The sequence below is a fragment of the Arvicanthis niloticus genome, unplaced genomic scaffold (genome assembly GCF_011762505.2).
Source record: "Arvicanthis niloticus isolate mArvNil1 unplaced genomic scaffold, mArvNil1.pat.X pat_scaffold_258_arrow_ctg1, whole genome shotgun sequence".
Lineage (NCBI taxonomy): Eukaryota > Metazoa > Chordata > Mammalia > Rodentia > Muridae > Arvicanthis > Arvicanthis niloticus.
In genome coordinates, this window is record NW_023045923.1 from 79415 (window position 1) to 99447 (window position 20033).

Genomic DNA, 20033 nt, shown 5'->3' on the forward strand with positions numbered 1-20033 from the left:
CTGAGCCTCTGGAAACATAAGCCAAGGTAAACCCCTCTGTAAGTTGCTTTGCTCATGGTGTTTTATCACAGCGACAGAAAAGTAACTAATGTAGAGGTAATGACACATCCTCAGGAGAGGCAAGAATAAAGTCCCCTGTACCAAAGTCCCACGGGGATTTAGCACTGCAGAGACAGCTGCTGAGGTCCCAGGATGACCCAAGGCAAGCAGATGGATCAGCTACCTAAGGAACAACCCCAGAGACTTCTGCTGCCCAGAGCATGTCCAGAAAAGACTTAGGGGAAGGCATCACAGTGTCAGTCATAGCTGCTGTCCTGAGAGGCCACTTTGTTCCCATGTTCCTCTCCCGCATCATTCATTCTGCAATGCTTCTCAACCTCTAGTGGACACGTAAATCCCTAGGGTTTTTATTGGGTGCAGAGACCACTGGTTCCATCTGCTGCTGGCACCGCCGGTATATACCACACCCCAACTGAGGCCAGTGGGCAGCCAAGCCAGGTGGAGTAGTCTCCCTGAGGCGGCATCTCGGTTCAGCCTCTCCTTCAGCATCACTCTGCGTCTTTCCTCTGCAGCTGGACACTGGGAAGACCTTCCAGGCCGTGATGAGGTTCGACACTGATGTGGAACTCACTTACTTCCGAAATGGAGGCATCCTGAACTACATGATCCGAAAGATGGCCCAGTAGGTGCTGGCCTCTCAGGAGACCCGCACTTGGTGCTAGACCCAATGAGGTACCAGGCTCCCCACTGGTGGAGGCCTGCCAGAGCAGCCACCACTATTTCTAATGAGGGTGCTGGCAGGATCAGCAAGTGGGCACTGCCATTCCTGGAGGCACAGAGCCAGGAGTCTCTAGTTTTATGATTTGTTAATCTTTTTATCCCTTTCTATAATCTGGAATCTAGAATCACGGGAAGGTCCATAGTACCAGAGAGAACTACCTTCTCTTTAAAGTCATGGACATTGATTTCTTTTTCACTTTGACTAATTTTCAGCTGAACACTAGCCAGTATTCTCAGAAGTGGCTCCTACCCTTTCTGTTGTTCTGTGTTTTTCTCTGCTCAGTGACACCCTTCCCTGGAGAGCCCAGTCCTCCGTATAGTACACCAGTGTTAACTGACATAGCTTAAGAATTCTTCACACTTCAGAATCATAGCAGTGATGTGATCCCTTCCTTCCAAGTGAGCAAAGACCTCGTGGATAGGTCAGCTGTCAAAAGTGTTTGATTATCTACCTTTCAATCAACATGAGATTGTCTCTTACCATTTTCAACGTTTGTTGACAGGGGTTTGAAAGTAACTGGGGAGAAAGACGGGATTTCTAATTTGAATAAGATTAAATATATTTTCATGAAAAGTGTTGTCTTTGGAATTGAGTTTTGTTGGGGTTGTCGTGACACTGAGAGCCCCGAAAGGCCTTCGAGTCTGCTGTTTGTACCACTGCATCTGAACAGCAGGTACAGAGGGGACGTTGAGGAGACAGCGTGTGAGCTGCCAGTGTAAGAACAGTGGACAAGAAGACGGGCTTCTACCTTGGTCACAGCAAGGAGCAACCGTAGCTTCTTGGTGCCCTAAAGTCTGTTCACTGATCTTCATAACTGGAAGTAGGTTAGGGAGTGCTTTATTCCGCTCAGGCTGCTGTAACAAAGGCCTAAAGAAGAACTAAAGACCAGGACTGTACTGGTGATGGCCTGAGCCCTGAGCCTTGGCTCCAGACCACCCAGTGCCTGCTCTGGATTAAACTTTCCATTGGGGGAGGGCTTCTTTGTGTCTCTTAACTTTTTTCTTTCCTTCTTTCCTTCTTTCTTTCTCTCTTTCTTTCTTTCTTTCTTTCTTTCTTTCTTTCTTTCTTTTTGTTGTTGTTTTGATTTTTTTGAGACAGGATCTTTCTGTGTAGCCTTGGCTGTCCTAGAACTCACTCTGTCAATTAGACTGGCCTCGAACTCATTGAGACCCGCCTGTCTCTACCTCCTAAGTGATGAATTAAAGGTGTGCCCACCACCACTGGACTGTGTATCTTATTTTTTTAACTAAAAAGTAAAAATTGTATTTACTTTGTATATGATTTTTTCAAATATGTAAACATCATAGAGTGACTAAACTAAGCCTCACATTCTTACTTTTTGTGGTGAGAATACTTCCAAGAATATAGTTTTAAAAGAATATAGGGCCCAGGCGATGGTGGCGCACGCCTTTAATCCCAGCACTTGGGAGGCAGAGGCAGGTGGATTTCTGAGTTCGAGGCCAGCCTGGTCTACAGAGTGAGTTTGAGGACAGCCAGGGCTACACAGAGAAACCCTGTCTCGAAAAACAAAACAAAAAAAAGAATATAGGATGTATAGGTATTAACAGCAGTCTCCATGCTGTACCACAGAGCTCCTAAGCTTCTTCCTCCTGAATGAAATACCATGTTCTTCCACGTTTTCATGTACAGCTTGTAATATTTTCTCCATTCATTTTCTAGCTGACCCTTCCCTGCTTCCTTAGCAAGGGTGTCCTCTCGGCCCCTTTTAACTACTATTGTGTACATTTAACTTTAGACATAGTGAGATTGTGCAGTTTTTTTTGTTTTTCTTTTGTGCGTGGCCTTTTTCATTTAACACGCTGTCCATAAGGTTCATCCCTGTTGGCACAAATAATATATTTGTGTGTACACACATGTGCCTCATCTTTTCTTTACTGATTCAGCCATGAATAAACAACTAGCCAGATTATACCTTAGCTTTTGTGAATAGTGCTGAAATGAATGTCGATACAGGTGATTCATCAACTGTACTGGCTTAATTCCTTTGGATGCATAGCTAGAAGTGGAATTTCTGGGTCATAGTGATGTCCTTTGTGAGTTTCTGGAGAGTTCCAACTGCTTTCCTTAGTGTCTTTACATGTACGTGTAAATGGCCTCCAACTGTGTGTGCACACCCCTCCCCCATACTCTCGCCAGCACTAACCTTTACTTTTTCTGTATGGTTTTAGCTATGGTTTTATTTGCAGTTCCCCGATGATTAATGATGTTGAGTATATTTTCATATATGTATTGATCACTTTTGTGACTTGTTTTGAAAAATGTCTGTCCCAGTCCTTTGCCCATTTTTAATTGAGTTGTTTCATTCTGTTGTTGAATTCTAATACCACCTACTCTGCACTGTAAGTATTTATGAAATATTTCCTCCGATCTTGTGGTTAGTCTAACTCTTGACTGTTTCCATAGCTAGGAAACTTTTATTTTGCAGCAGTCTGATGGGCCTGTTTGCCTTTTTGTTGCTGAAGACATAACTATAAACAATGCCATAGCATTTCCTTTGAGTTTATCTAATCCTTTTTTAGAGTGAGGTCAATGTATCTTACGCTGATTTTTCTGTAGTATGAGATAAGGGTCCAGCTCCGTTCCTTTGCATGTGGCCATCCAGTTTCTCCAACAGCATTTATTGAAGAGACAGCTCTTCATTGTGTGTCTTGGCTTCCTTGTCAGTCAGAACCACAATACTTCCGCAGCCTGTGTTCTCTTCCATTGGGTTCTGCATCTCTTCTTATGTTAGCGGAATGCTATTTTCATTGCTGTGTCTTTGTAATATATTTTGAAGTTTGATAATGGTAATAATTCCAGTTTTGTTTTCCTTCTCAGCATATCTTTGGCTGTTGGGAGTCTTGTGGTTCCTCGTACATAGAGTAAGGCAGCTTTTGTTTCTTAGAAAAATGTCTTTGGGGAAAAAAAATAGCATTGGGAATTTCCTAGGATCGCATTGAATCTGCAGATCATGGTGTTAGTACAGACATATTAATAACTTTAATTCTTTTACTGCATGTGATTTAATTTTGTTACTTTCCCCTTTGGCTCATTAATTGTTCAGGAACATAGTACTTACACATTTTCTTTTTTTTGCACATTTCTAAAATGCCTCCTGTTACTGGTAAATGAAGACTTACTTGGCTATGGTTGTCCCTTCCGGCTCCTTCCTGTATGTGCAGGTGATATTCTTTAGTGGGGTCTTCTGTCTGTCTAGTGGAGGTTTGAAGTTGTGATCATGGTGAGTCTCCAGGAGTTATGTGATATCGAAGGCTGTTTAAAAGCTAGGAGCACATATGAAAACTTGCTCTTCCTCCCACATTCTGTATTTTAACACCACACTTTGTTTTTATACTATGCATCTAGTAACAAACACATGGTTGTGATTATCATTTTAATGGTGTGGGAAGATGGTTGGAAGATTTGCATCCCATCCAGCAGCCATCTCATGTTGAGAGCCGCTCTAGCCCATGTTGGGTGTCAAAAATGTTGAGGCCCCAGTTACCCCACGTTTGGGGGCCAAAATGTTGCAGACCGCTCTATCAATGTTGGAACCCGCACTGCCAAAAGCCTTGGGGGGGCTAAATTGTTAGAGCCTGCACTGCCCCAAGCTGCTCCAGTCCACGGGTTGGGGTTCAGCAAGAGAGAGAGTGAGGACGGATTCCAGGAATGGAGACCAGACAGTGTGATTCAATCCCATTTATTCTTCAGTCTGTCTTCCTAGTCCAAGTCCCAAGTCTTGAGTCCCTAGTCCCTAATCCCTAGTCCCTAGTTCCTAGTTCCTAGTGCCTCCAAGTTCCAAGTTCTTTCTCCAAGTATTAAGTGCCTTATACCTAATGCCTAATAATAATAATGATTTCTTCTGAGTTCTCTAGTCCATGTGTCTTCTACCTAATTGCCTAATTCCTACTCCAAGTTGTACTGAACTCTTCTGTCTGCCTCTCACCTTTTATGTCTCACTTCTAAGCCATGCCTCTAAGTCACGCCCTTAATTCACGCCCTTAGGTCTTATCTCTAAATCACACCTTAAGTCATGACCTTAAGTCTTGGCTCTAAATCTGATCTCTAAGTCTCACACACCCAAGGGAAGATCCTGGGTATCTAAAACAAGATGTTATCAGAGTGTGCTCAGCTGTTGCAGGCTGATGTAATCAAGTCTCTTTTCGGGGTATATGGCTCAAGATGGCTGCAAGGATGATAGCCACCTTCTGTTGGCTTCCCACAATCCCATTGGCTGTGTATTGGATTTCCCTGTGGGTTTTATGCTTTTGTGTCTTTTTTTGTTTGTAGCTCCAGCTTGAGGTGCCTGTGGTGTTTCCTGTAGTGGGGCTGTTAGGATGGCTCCCTCATCTTGTATTTGAGAAAGCCTTGATCCTTTCTTCAATTTTGAAGAACAGCTACGCCAGGATCAGTATTTTGGGCTGGCAGTTTTAGGGGTGGGGTTGTTTGATCTTGGCTTCCTCGACCCCCAGAAATATCAATGCTTAAGCTATCTCTTCTGTGAGGTTTTGTTGTAGCAGCTCGAGCAGACTCAGACGCTGCCTGTGAGGGAAGTAGCCTCTGAAACAAGCTTCTTCCACTCTCCACTCCTCTAGCTAAACCAGTCCTCTGCTCTTTGTGCTTCAGTATTGGCCAGTGTCCAATGCTGGCCCAAAGTTAGACTGTACAGCCTTTTACCTGAGTTCTCAAGGCAGTGCTGGCCCACCTACTCCCCACCCCTTTCTCCTTCTTGTAAAAGAGATCGATACCTCCTTTGTGTTTATGATTTTGCAAGTCCATTACTGCCTTCTCCTTCCTAAACAACAGGCATCCCTTGCCATCCACAGCGACCTAAATGGCAAATTTACTTAACACAGCAACAAAGTAAAAGTACCTTTCGTGTGTGTGTGTGTGTGTGTGTGTGTGTGTGTGTGTGTGTCTGTGTGTCTGTGTGTCTGTGTACATACAATGTTTTTGTGTTTCATAGAAAATACTATATAAAGGAAGAATATGTTAGTCATGTCAGTCTTGGGTGTAAAAAGCATTACTCAGTGTGGCTTAAGCAAAAGAAAAGTAAATTGGTCCATGTAATAAAGAATAGTGACATCATGGCCTCAGGCTTAATTGGTTCTAGTGATTTAAACACAGGCCACTTACCTATTATCTCTCCTCTCAGCTCACGTTCTAATGGCCTCTGAGACAGCATTTGTTAGGTATTCCTGTTCTGAGGCCCTCATTGGGTAAGGGGTATGGCTGCCATCTGTTGTTTGGTGAGAGTTAATCATTTGTCATTGCAAACATCTGTCTTGGGCACAGACAATAGGACTTCCTACTCATCAATGAAGAACCTTAACTTTGGCACAGCCTCTCTCCCTCAGGACTGTGTTGGTGTCTACGTTACTTTTCTATTGCTGTGGGATTATATCCTGACAAAAGCAGCTTAAGGGAGAAGGGTTTATATTGCTATAGGGTTCCTGACCAACAGTGTCCATCCTGGTGTCGAGAACATGGTAGCAGGCAGGGAAGGCATGGCAACTGGAGCAGGAGGCTAGCCAGTCACATTGCATCTAAGGAAGCTGACTGAACAGGAAGAGGAACCGGCTATAAAGTCTCTAGATCCATTCCCAGTGACACACCTCCTCCAGAGAAGCTTCATCTCCTACAGGTTCCCCATCCTTCCCCAACAGTGCCACACTTGAAGCCCAAGTGTTCAAAGGAGGAAGCCTTCATTAAGATGGCGTGAAGCAGCCCGTGGGTTGTATAGGAATGAAACAGCATTGCTTGTGAAAACAGGAACTGTGGTTTCACTTGCCTTTTAGGAAGTTGTTAAATGTTGTAAGCACAGATGTGATTTAACACTCAACTAATTTCTGTACTCTTCGTCAAATTGCCATAAACAAAGATAATCATAGCTGGCATTTTTATTAGGAGTTTAAAAGTTTGCATCCAACAAGCCTGTACCCGTTTATTAAACACAGATTTGTAAAGTGAAGTAGTAGTTATATTTTATGGTGTATTAACACAGTTACTGGCATGATCCAGTTTACAGTTCACTTTGATTCTACCTATCTTGTTGATATCTCAGCCAGATACTTGTTGCTGGGTTGTTTTTTGTTGTTTTTTTTTTTTTAAGCAGGATGCTAATTAAAAGGTCCAATGAACAGAAGTGTTTCAGGAACCACTGGTTCAAGTGGATGTTAAGATGATGGGAGCAACACAGTGACCCATAGGCTCTAAAGATGGAAAAGATAGAAAAGTCTCCCTGGCCCCTCAGTGCATCCCTCAGGGGACCTCACAACACCATCCATCCCACAAGACAGGCGTGCAGAAACACCCGAGTTAATACTGAGTCTGCTTTAAGTACAGGAGTCAGGAGTCCAGCAACCTTATTCACAATGAGGCCTTCGACTGAAGGCTCTGGGTCAGGATGAAAATGCCATGACATCAGTACTGACCACAAAACAGCAAGGTCTGTGGTTGCAGAACAAGGTCTGTGGTTGAGCTTCAGAAAGGACACGTGAATGGCAACCTGCAAGGACTCTAGTGGGGACCAGTGATGTGCTCATGGGAGACTGCAGATGCAGCTTCCATCAGGAAGTCCAAAGACCAGCATTTTCCCATCTCTCAAAACCTACCTGTTCTATTCATTCAGTGCTTAGTAACCCAGGGTTTGCTCCATTCTGTGGCATATTTGGCAGTGGCTTAAGGCTGTGTACAACTCAAACCTTTGTTCTCAGCTTTAGCAGTTAAGAACACTGGCTGCTCTTCCAGAGGTCCTGAGTTCAATTCTTAATGCCCACATGGGAGCATAAAACCATCTATAACTATAGTCAGAGGGGATCCAATGCCCCCTTCTAGTGTGCATATGTACATGCAGGTAAAACACCCATATATATAAAATATATAAAATTTTAATTAAATCATTGTAACGTTTAAAAGTTTTTCTCAATTTCCAGTAGATATTTTATACATGCTAGAGAGTTCTTAAACTGTAGCAGTAAAGACTAAAAGAAATAAATGAAAGTCAGCCAATTCATTTGATCCATTTTATTGCACTTATTAAAAATTTTACCAATGACCATTATCAAGAACTACTACATACCATCTTTTTTTCACATATCAATTAAAAGCCTAATCCCTGTAGGTTCCCCCCCCCCCTCCTTAGAGACTTATGTTGCTGGTTAATTTCTCTAGGCATATGTGGGAAATGTGCTATTCCCATGTCTTTCCATTGACCTCCAGGGTTGATCTGGGTAGTTTGGGTGACCCACTGTGCTCTGGGTGGACTTGGGATAGTCTTCGGATGTAAGTGTCATGTGAAAAGTTATGTGGTCACATGATCTCTGCAGTTCTGTTTAGGCCATTGATGGTCCTAGTGAATTACAAGTACGTTTTAGGAAGGTGTTAAACCCACTGTACTGCCTATAAAGCCAGTCCAGTTCCTTCCCTGAACTGAAGAGTACCTTGGTCTGTTGGCAGTAACAGTACTCAAGCACTTGTCTCTTGCTCTGAAGAACCCCAAACTAAGCTCTCTGAAGCATTAGTAAACCTTGAGAAGAAACATGGAAATGCCATTTGAATATATAATGTTTAAGAAGAACAGGCAGGCCAGGCACAGTGATGCAGGGCTTCCATCTCAGGACTTTAGGAGGCAGGAGCTGGCTGATGTCTTCGATCAAGGGCAGCCTGGTCTACAGAGCCAAGGCTACACAAAGGAACAGTGTCTCAGAAAGTAAACAATGACAACAACAAAAAGCCATGTTAGGGAATGAACTGGAAGTAGTTCAAATGTTAAACATCGGCCTTTATTGAAAGTATCTAGAGCCTGGCACGGTGAGAGATTTTAATTTCAGCACTGGAGAGGCAAGGGGATCTGTGAGTTCAAGGTCTAGATATCGAGTTGCTGGTCTACAGAGAGAGCCTGTCTCAAACAGGTGGGGGACGGACATACAGATAGGCATACAGGCAGAGAGATAGTTTGAGATGTCTATTCAAGAAGGGGAAATGGCCAAAATTAAAATAACAGATGAGAGAAAGGTGTATAGTAAATGAACCGAACAGAAATACCTTCTCCGTAATCGTAGCTGTCAACCCTAGTCTTTTACATTTTAAAAGTATATGTCATTTTAATACATATGTGTGTGCATATTGAACCTTGCAATCACCAAATCTGTGTCAGCAAAGAAACCAATGGAAAAGACTGGGAAGAGACAGAAACCAGGAGAATCTGCAAAGGGTGACAGGGTGGCAGGGCCAAATCAGGAAAGGAGTCAGCGAGGGACAGAAGTGCTGCTGGATCTGGCAGTCAGTAGGTGGCCTGGAAAAGAACTAAGTCAGTGGACTGTTGAGGGCAAAAGGCAGCTTACAGCAGGTCAAGCAAAGAGGGCAGTGTGGGAAACCTTCCAGCACGCCAGCCATCATGCGTCTCGGTGTACGGAGTGGCTGCGCATTCCCTGGCAGGCAGTTCCAAAAAGTGTATAAGGGAAATTCTTCAACCCCTCCCCACCACTGCCAAGTGCTATGAGTTATTGGTGAACAAAGTATTCAGTTCATGCGTGTGTGCTCTGTGTGGACAGAAATGGCTTAGAACAAGCAGGTCAGGTTATCTGGCATTCAACACAGTGCAGGCTTGTGTAAGAAAGGATTGTGCAAGCTTGGGTAGGAAAGGATTGTGCAAGCTTGGGTAGGAAAATGTGGACTCATCGCTTCCACACTTAAGGCGTTGCTCCCAGTAGCGGGAGACTGAGGAGCCCGAGGTCATATGGACATCTCTGCGGGATCAAACTGTACTCTTTCAAAGTGAAAGTCCTTCCACTTCGAGTGCCGGTTCTGAACTCCACTGGCAATATCTTCCACAACGAAACTTTCAATTTTTATGACTGGAATCTCGAACGTCTTGTATCTCACAAAAATTCCCCAGTCGTGGCTGCAGTTCTGTTTGGCACAGAATATTTTTGCTTTCTTCTCAAAACTATCATAGATCTTTGGTTTAGGGTGTGGCTTACACACAAAGTTCTCCTTAAAAGCATTTCCAAGTACAGTGTAGTGGGATTTCTAGGAGGAAGAGATGGAACACACAATGTTAGAAACTGTCCGAAAATGACTTAAAAGCCACTCAATAGCCAAGAATGAGGAATGAGTGGAATCTCATTTATTTTACAGTTGGAAGAAAAAACTATATAGACAGTCTTCCCCAGGCCAATTAGAATCCATTTACTGGGCCTCTTGCACCTAAGAAGGGGAGAAACCCAACTTTGCAACTCAGAAACAAAAAGAAGTTCACAAAGTGCAAGTTCATCAGAGGCCAGAAAGGCAAGACCCAAAGCACAGGGTTAAACGCCCAGGGGTCACAGGGTCTGTGTGTGAAGAGACTCAGGAGCTATACTGTTCAGAGTTGACTTAAGAGCGGACCCTGCAAACATAAATGCAGATCCAGCGCCCAGTCCTCCAGGGAAATTGTTTACAGGGGTCACTATGAACAGGAAGACTTGAAATTGGAGCTGAAAGGACCTTTGACATCTAAAGAATCAGACTCAGAAAATGGTTGACACTCATTATAAGTAATATACCCATCTACCCATCCCCAGGCTAGTCCAGCCATCCGCTACCTGCCATTGGTAGCAAGAATGATGACAACAAGATTAGTGTCTGTCTCTCTCTCTCTCTCTCTCCCCCCCCCATTTTTTTTACAACCTTTAGTTAAGTTTTAAGGAGACCATATATAATGGTGCATGCCTTTAAGTCCCAGCACATGGGAGGCAGAGACAAGGGGATCTCTACATAGTGAGTTTCAAGATACCCAGTGCTATAGAGAGAGATCCTGTCTCAAAAAAAAAAAAAAAAAGTTTTAAGGGAGAAAAGGTAGAAGGCTAACCTGCAAGTGTTTCATTCTTTAAAATGAGGTATTTCTTTTTCCATTATAAAAAGCATTTTTTAAGTCCCAATAAGGAAGTTTAGAAAACAAAATAGGAAGAGAGAACTTCCCTAGCAGAATGTATCATTTTTATATATTTAGCCTTTTTTTCCCCTTTAGACAAAGATGGACCCACACTGGTCATGGCAGAGACATTGCTGCTCACCCCGTATGCAGCCGTAAGAAAAGCATCCTTGTCATTTTATATTCACGTTATTTCCTCACCTTACCATTAATTTGCTGGCAGGTTTACACTATGCCATGTGTGCTTCAAAATCACAGTCTTTACGGGGGTTTTTGGTATAATCTTTGACATGCAGTAATGTTGCAGAGATGCCGCAGAAGATTTGTGAACGCCTTGAACCCAGTTCCGTTTTATACGCAGTCACACATTTGTTAAAACTAATAAATCAGTTAGAGATTTTTATGCCTGATCCTTATTTGTTCCTGGAACTAATCAAGGACATACCACTGTATCTAACATAGCCTTCATCTTTTATACCTGCATTGGAAAAAAAACAAAAAACTATTTCTTTGGAAAGAGTGGTGGTGTAGTCCCTGAACTGGGGAAACTGAGACACGGAGAATCACAAGTTGAAGCCAACCTGGTCTACTTAAGTGAGACTGTATTTCAGAACACACAGTTGTTCTCACTTGGGGTGTACAGTGTGATAATCTAAGCATGCAATGATCTCACCAGAGTAATTAGCATTCCCTTCTGCCTGAACAGTTTTCATCTCTGCATGTATGGCGCTTTGAATTTCTCTCATCTAATTCTTTGTAAGAGTTGTTAATGAATCGGAAACTCTAAGCGGTGCTCGCCCTGCTGTGCTGTGGAACCGTAAACTTCATCAGCCCTGCCTGACTGTCTGGGGCAGCTGCAATTAGACCCTGCTCTACTCCCCGCTGCCGGCACCATTTTCTGTTTTGTACTTCAGTAACATCAGCCTTTTATATCTTAATACAGGGCCATGGCCAACACTCGCCACCCCCACAACAGAAAGAGTGTTCTTGCTACAAACATTTCTCCAGAAGATGGTAAGATTTAACTGGTGCTACCCAGGGCCTCACCTCAACCACTCGAATGTCGGCCGTGTAGCATGCAAAAGTCTTGCACTTTCCACACAGCAGCTTCTTGTTCTCTTTGTCGGGCACAGGTTGTGGTTTGTGGTGACTGTCTCTGAGGAACTTCTCATCCAGCTGTATGCGGTGAATCTGCAGGCCGACAGAAAGGGTTTGTTTGGATGACCATAACTAGCACACAAAGATAAATAAATGTACATGGCCATAACACACACACATACACACGCGAAAATAATTTCCATGAGCGTATTTCCATATAGCACTTATTTGTATCGTTTTGCTTGTAAAAACCAGGTTCATAATTGCTTTGGTGCTCCTAACCGTTTCGTAGTCGGCACTCACCTGCATCCTATGTGTTAGTCCTTCAATGACTGCCATAAACGTGCCTATAGAAGGGTCACGTGAGCCATGCTTTCTACTTTAGTGGTTTGCAAAATGTTAGCAATCCTTCACAAATAGACTTATCACGTGGATACTTCAGGAATGAGCCAAAGGGCCAAGGGGAGGAACAGTTCTCTCCCTCTGAAACCTCCTCTCGGGCTCAAACCATCCTGCTGAATCCCAGCGCAGCAGCACAATGCAGCTCTATTCTAACCCAAGTGTAGGCTTTGGCCAGGTACAGAAAGAACAGTGCATCATAGACAAACCAAATAAAATTTCATGAAGAGTGAGAAGAGGGCAGGCCAGCCAGAACTACTGGGGCCCTAGGAATATCATGCTGGGTTCCCTGGACTTCCTCCTCATCTGATAATCAGAAGTACCTGTGGGCACAGGGAAAAAATTCCAGGAAAAGCCTGGTGTCCCTCCGAAAAAGACCAGAAAAAGGGAGCCTAGCAAACAAAATCTTTAAAGCTTAAAATTTAGACAATAAAACTACTTTGCTCCCAGGGTGGGGAGGTCCTGTGGCCTAGCCTCTCTCTACCTGTATCAAAGGAGAACTAAGATTTCTATTTTACAAAGCTGTATGTAATTCAGCCTTAGTTATCAGGATGGAGCCAGGGTCTTCAGCCTTGTTGACTGGAAGCATAGATACACACCACACACACACACACACACACACACCACACACACACACACACCACACACACATACCACACACACACACATACACACATATATATACACACACATATTTATTAAATAAAACTACCCCAATCAAATAACACAAAGGAAACAGACTAAAACAAAACAAAAACAAAAGCCAGACTCATTGGGACACATAGCTACTGAAGAATGTTTTTATGTCTAACATCCACGTCACCGGAGTCCAGAACCATGGCTGAACAATTCTAACTATGAAGAGCAACATGATCACAGAGACATAAAAGCCAAACTAGCCTCAAACAATATAAAGCAAAGATGTTCACCCAAAGGTGCTTATAATTAAACCTCTGGAAACACTGTCTCTGCAAAGGAAAAGCAGTCTGGGTGACTGCAGTCAGTCCTCAGAAGTCACACAGGCCAGAAGGAAGAGGCACAGTTATTTCTCAGGTGCTAAAAGAATTAATAAAGAGAAATGAAGGCATTCACAGAGAAAAGAAAACTTAGGATTTGCTGCCATGAATATAGGTTAGGAAGTAATCAATGTATGATATCCATGGCCTCCCACCTTCAGGCTATCCCAACTGGGCTTTCCTTTCTACGCCTTCCCTACACTGAGCTCCCTCTCACCTCAGGCTGGTCCCCTCGTTCCCCCAATATGGCCTTTCTTTCATGTCACTTGAATTCCATCACTCTCCCTTTTATCTCTAATCCCAACCCTTGAGAGGTAGGGACTGGAGGATAAGAAGTTCAAGGTCACCTTCAGGTCCATAATAGGTTCAAGTTTTAGGCCAGCCTGAGTTTCTTGGACCCTCTCAAAAAAACACAACAAATATAGACAGACAGACAGACAGACAGACAGACAGACAGACACACACACACACACACACACACACACACACACACACACACACATATTCAGGACCAACTACAGTCATTCATTATTTCTAGTCAGATTCCAAAAGGGTAGCACAGAGAGACTTACTGTCTTTGCAAATTTCATTTCATCCCATGTCTGCAGTCTTAAAATAGATTCATTCATTATTTTTTCCTTGACCATATTTGCCTTTTCTTTTTCAATCACATCAGCGCTGCTGGTCAGGAGGAAGCACTTGCTATCTCGTGCTCTTCCTCTGCCTGAAAGAAAACATTTTATTTGTGTGTTAATGTAAAATTCTGATGTTATGTGGAAAGAGATGTGAGAAGTATTTCTAGAATTCAACTTTGATTCACTGCACCCCACTTTCTAGGGAAGCTGAACTGTAGAGTAAACTCAAACGCAGGTTCCAGCGTGCGTGTCCAGCACACAGATAACCACCTATGGTGGCTTTCATGGGCTCTGCAATGACACAGTCTGATTGCACAGCCGTATTACCAGCGACACTGATTTACAGATAATCTGGCATGAGCCCTCAGCAATAGCACCATGCACGACTACCTGACCCTTCTGCAGTGTGGAGAGAGGTTCATACCCCGGGAATGCAATTGTCAGTGCTATTGCAGAGACAGATATAAAAGGTCCTGGTCATTTGAAGGAGTACTTATTCTAGCTGGAAGAAGTAGGTTATGTGTGGAGGAGACAGAGAAGGACCTAACACACAGAGCGGAAGTGTGTGAGAAACTGGACAGGCAGTAAGAGTCTGGCTGGCTCAACTGCACAATAAGCTGAGGAGGAGGATGAAAAAATGGGACATGAATGATGAGTGACAGGCACAGAGGAATTCAGGTAAAGGATATTCAGGTAAAGGAATTCGGGGACTATTCTTGGGCGGGAAAGAAAGGAAAAGGAAAGAAGACTCTGGTCCAGAAGAGACCAGACTCTGGAATACAGGAAGCTACTCACCACACCATGAAAGGTCTACTTGCCAACTGGCAAAGCCTCAGGCCTGGTGGCTATGATGTTTTCATGAGTATGCCGTTGAATGCTGGGCAAGTAAGCAGTACCATCGGTAAAACTGTAACCACCCTGACCAAGTCAGTCAGCTTTTAGACTACGAGTACCAGAGTCAGCTGTGTCATCAATCACATAGTACAGCTCAGGAAAGGAGAAAGGACAAAGGACAAACACACTCACCTGCCAGACAAAATGGGAGCGGGGTAGGAAGGAGGTCAGCTGCTCTCACCTCTGGTTTGGATCATCTTGATGACGTTGCCCACGTACTCATACAGGATGACGAGATTGCACTCAGCAATGTCAATGCCCTCATCAGCGACCGAGGTAGCAATCAGAATATTGTTATCTCCACTGGCTCTAAATGCCTCCAGCACACACTTCTGTGCTGGGAGCGTCATTCCTGTGTTGGATAAAGAGGACACTGTACAACTCACTCAGAAACTGGCTACTAATTATGAACCATTTAAAACTGGAAAAGTTATTTTCACAAAAAAAAAGCTCAGGTTTCACCATTTATATTAACCTGTGAGCTGGGGACAACTACCATTCATTGTTCCATTTGACAGATGAAGAAAGTAAGGCCTAAATGTTACAACCTGCTTCTCAAAGTAGGAAATGAATCTGAAAATGTCCAAACATCAAGCAACCTGTAGCTTTTTGTAAAAGTTTACATATTTTCCTAGGGTAGCTATAAAACAAGAAGGAATCATCCCGAAAACAACAATAGCAGGATCATCTTAACCCATTTTTATTCATTCATCCAACACTCACTCAGCACTTATGGATTATGGCTGGGCAGGTAAGAATATGACGCTTAAAGATTACATTTTTATCTGTAAGGATGATGAGCAGGAAGCCATGATGGAGGAAGTGGGATGAAATCTGTAAGATGGGAACGTGGAGGGGGAGGGGCTCAGGTATTAGATGACAGGGATGGCTGCTCCGAAGAAGCAGGTGCTGAGTAAGGTCTAAACGCATGACGGAAAGATGGATGCATGCATGGATGGGTGGGTGGGTAGACACATGCATGGATGAGCAGACAAAACATTATCCAAGGCTCTATTTATATGTCAGTAAATAAGTTTGAAAATCAAGTTGGATTTATGCAGGAGAGATGGCAGAGAACTTTGAAATCCAGCCACATTAGGGTAGTGTTAGACTGGAAACCACACATTCAACACTTGAGTCCATTCTATAGTTATGAAATCGGCAAATTCCACACTGGAAAAGTACAAGAGCAATGCCTGAGGGCAGAGAGAGCAGGGTGGAGACTTGTTTAGTGTAAACAACGCTGGCAAGAAGAACAGCGAGGACAGGTCATACGGTCCTGAGATGTGACTTGGGACAAAGCTGTGAGGAGAAGAGGCACATGGGGCGCTTCCGGGAAACGATAACCTTCCTCCCAGACCACACCAGCTGGAGGTCAGGATTGCCTGGACTGTTTTTCAAAAACTACAAACTAGGAGGTAGGTAGAAAAAAAAAAAAAATCTACTGTGCAAAAGAATAACAGTACAATAGACCCAGACTATTTTTATTTCCAGAATTTGGAGAGAGAAATTGGCTTAAGAAGTGCTAAGAAAGTAACTCTGGCTTTGTGTGTAGAACACAAAAGAAGGCAACTTCCTCATGGACGAGACTAGGGTAGCTTTTGGCACCTGGGAAATGTGCAGGCCTTCTGAGGCACTGCCTGGGACAGCAGAGCTTCAGCAGGTGCTGCCGTGAAGGGAGTCTGCAGACATGGTTAGGATCCCTATCAGTTGGTGTCCAGCTAAATGAGAAGTGAATTCCTCTAAGTGGGCCTGACCTACTCTCATTACTTTTTTTGAAATAGGGTTTAGGCCTTCCCTGAGCTCAGTGAACTAAACAGTTCATGGGGTGGGAGTTCCAAACTGCTCTTGGTTTCCATTCTGACTAATGCCCTACAGGTTTCAGACTTGTACTGCTAGCCTAAGTGTGTGTTCATTTTCAAATCTCGGTGTACTGTATACAGATATAAATACACAGCTGGGCATGATGACATGCAGGCCTTTCATCCCAACACTCAGAAGACAGAGGCAGGTAGATAGATCTCTGTGAGTCGGAGGCCAGCCTGATCTACAGAGTGAATTCCAGGAGAGCCAGGGTTACAAAGAGAAACCCTATCTCTAAGTACATAAACATACATACATACATACATACATACATACATACATACATACATATAATCTAGTAGCTTTATTTCTCTGGTTGAGCTCTGACTGATATAAACACTAAAATAATTAGTGTAGTGTACATTTCATATGGTTAGTATACTAAATCTAAATCACTAGACATAAATACCTGCTGCCTGGTTTGTTCTGCCACGTCCAGTCAGTATGCCAGGCTTTAGAAAGCTCAGTGCAGGGTTTTCTTCAATCCATTTCTTCAGAGCCTAAAAGTGAAAAGCAACAGCCAGTTGAACACCACTTGCAAACTTGAAATCTCGCATCAATTCGATATATTGAATGCATATAGAAAAAGAGAATACAGCTGAACAGACAAATAGATTTCAGACTGGAAACCCTAAATTCCAAGCAACAATCAATTCTAGTGATACAGAACTCTGACTCATTATGATTTAATGTAGGAGATATTTTCAGTGATTAAAAGACAAGCTTCAGGCAGAGAATAAGTGAATTTATCAAGACTTTAGAGTGAAAGATCAATACGTGTAAGTTAATCACACAGTACATATCAGCAGCAGATAGCTGTGATTTGAAGATCTGTGTGCTGTGTGGAGGTGTACATGACCTCCACACATGTGCGCCACACATGTGACCTGACCATGTGGCTGACCATGTTGGTGGGGTGTATGCATGTGTGTGTACATGCATGTGGAGGCATGAAGTCAACCTCATTCCTTAAGAGCCACCCACCTTAGTTCGGTCTGAGACTGAGTAAGTCCTCGGGACTTAGGCATTGCCAATTAGGCTGGCTGGCCAGCAAGCTCAAAGGTTTTATTATCTCTGCCCCCGCAGAGCTGGGATTACAAGGATGCACTACTGTACTCGGCTTTCTGGCCAGGTTGTTGGAAGCCAGGTCCCGATGCTTGTACCTCAGACACTTTACTAACTGAGATGTTTTCCCAGCTCTCAATGAGAAATATTTGAAAGTACAATTTCAGAATGACAACACTAAAATTATACCTAGGTGTGAATCTAACAAAATATACACAGGACCTCTATACTAAAAATGACAAAACACTAATAAAACACAGCAAAGGGGGCTGGAGAAATGGCTCAGCAGTTAGAGAACAGGCTGCTCTTCCAGAGGACCTGAGTTCAATTCCCAGCAACTACATAGCAACCCACAACTGTCTGTTAACTCCAGTTCCATAGAATGTCATGCCCCATTACTGAACTCCGTGGGCACTGCATGCACATGGTATACAGACATACACACAGTCAAAACACCCACATACATTAAAAAAAAAAAAAAAAAAAAACAGCAAAGATCATATGACAAGCAACCTCCAATGACTTCCACATCTTATATTCCTGAAAGACTCTGTAGCTTATCTCTGAAATATGGGCGATGTGTTATGATATCAATTCCAAGACAGACTTTATAAAATGACAGTGTCTGTCTACTAGGTCCTCTTCTTCTCAGTCTCTCACCTCACTCATGTAGGCAAGAGCAGCTGCCATGTGGAGGCTCATCTTTATAAGCCTGCCAACAAACCTGCAAAAGGAGCTGAGAGGTCAGTCTTGAGTCTTGAGCTGACTGCGGCCTCATGAGACCTTGAGGCATAAGTATCCGGTTGTTTCCAGATCCTGACCCATGGATTTTATAAAATAATAAAGTTGGAAATTTTCTGGCTCTGTCTTTGTAGGTAATTTACTACTCAGCAGAAATAATAAACACCACATAAGCAGACAGATACGCTATGGCTGCAGACAGATACGCTATGGCTGCAGACAGATACGCTATGGCTGCAGACAGATACGCTATGGCTACAGGCTCAAGACTCAATAGTGTTAAGATAACTTTCTCCCCATAGCCACAGATCCAGTGATACCTCAAGAAAGATCCCAGGAGATATTTCGTATAGACGTGGATAATACGATTCTAAAATGTACACAAGACAATGGAATGGGGCTTTAAAGGCTTAGAAAAGAGTTAAAGTATTTACATTGTCCCATTTAAAGTTTATTAGAAAGCTAACGTACTCATAACTATGGAATGGATTCAAGAATTGATGTTTACATCAAAGCAACAGATGTATATAAATCAATAAGAAATAGTAATAAGTCCATCCAAATATAGTCAAGTGATTCTTCTAAGTTACAAAAGTAATTCAATAAAGGATTGCCTTGTCGACAGATAACAGGCTGTACAAATCCAAAGGAAAAATGAACTCACTCAACTATATCTCACACTAACATAAAAATTCAAAAACTTCTAGATGACAACAGAGGAAAAAAATGTGTCCTTAAACACCAGCTAAAGCCAGAAAAATGGGCTTGAAACATTCAGTGTGCAGAGACACTATTAAAATAATTAAAAAGCAGTCTGTGGGCCAACAGAAAACACTTCAAATTGACTGTCTCACAGAGGACTGTTTTGGGGCCAGCCTGCAAAAAAAAGAATTTTAAAAACTTAACGATAAGATGGTAATCTATTTTTTTCCCAGAACTGGGATCAAAGTCATGCATGCCAGGCAGGTGCTTGACCATTGAGCTGTATCTCCAGCCCATAGCCCAATTTTAAAACTGTTTTTTAAAATCCGAATAGGTAAGTTTTTTAAGATGACATCAAGAGAATTGTGATATACATAAGACATCCGGGCACATTAGTCACTAATCAAAACCTACAGAATGGCTGGAAGAGAAAATTTTAGATTTTAAAAAAGGATGCAGTGCTTACTCATAGTGCCAAGACTTAAAACTTCGGGTCAATAAAGCAATGGCAATTAGTGCAAGAATAAATAATCAGAATATGCCCACACTAGTATGGACACTTGATTACAGGGCAGTGAAGAATGGGCAACCTTTTCAATAAAGCAGGGCTAATCTGTAAACACACACACACATACACTCATATACAAACACACACATACATATACAAACATACTCAATACTCACACATACACTCAAAACAACACACACACACAGACACGCATACATACACACTCACACATAGACACACTCATACAAACTCATACTTACACAAGCTCTCTCTCTCTCACACACACACTCACTCACATACACATGCACAGCTTACATCCACAAGTGCTCTGGTCTTCACGAAGAGGATGGTCTTCGTCTCTGGCTTTAAGTGGTACTCTTCTTGTAAGATCAAGTAGAGGTCTCTTAGTTTAGGG

General features: G+C 42.9%; 2 protein-coding genes across 2 annotated transcripts in view; one reads left to right on the top strand and one right to left on the bottom strand.

The window, feature by feature from the left end:
* LOC117701822 (cytoplasmic aconitate hydratase-like) overlaps positions 1–1354 on the top strand; it is a 56885-nt gene extending 55531 nt beyond the window's left edge. The window contains exon 21 of the mRNA XM_034493246.2: positions 573–1354. Within this exon, the coding sequence (XP_034349137.1) occupies positions 573–686 (114 nt within the window). The 3' untranslated portion in view covers positions 687–1354. The remainder of the gene's footprint in view (positions 1–572) is intronic.
* A 7189-nt stretch (positions 1355–8543) lies between these two features.
* LOC117701821 (antiviral innate immune response receptor RIG-I-like) lies at positions 8544–20029 on the bottom strand (the record flags this gene model as incomplete). Its single annotated transcript, XM_034493245.2, has 6 exons — positions 8544–9814; positions 11745–11888; positions 13783–13934; positions 14921–15091; positions 17012–17102; positions 19934–20029. Coding segments are annotated over 6 exons (951 nt in total), but the record flags the coding sequence as incomplete, so codon positions are not given.
* Positions 20030–20033: the final 4 nt, after the last annotated feature.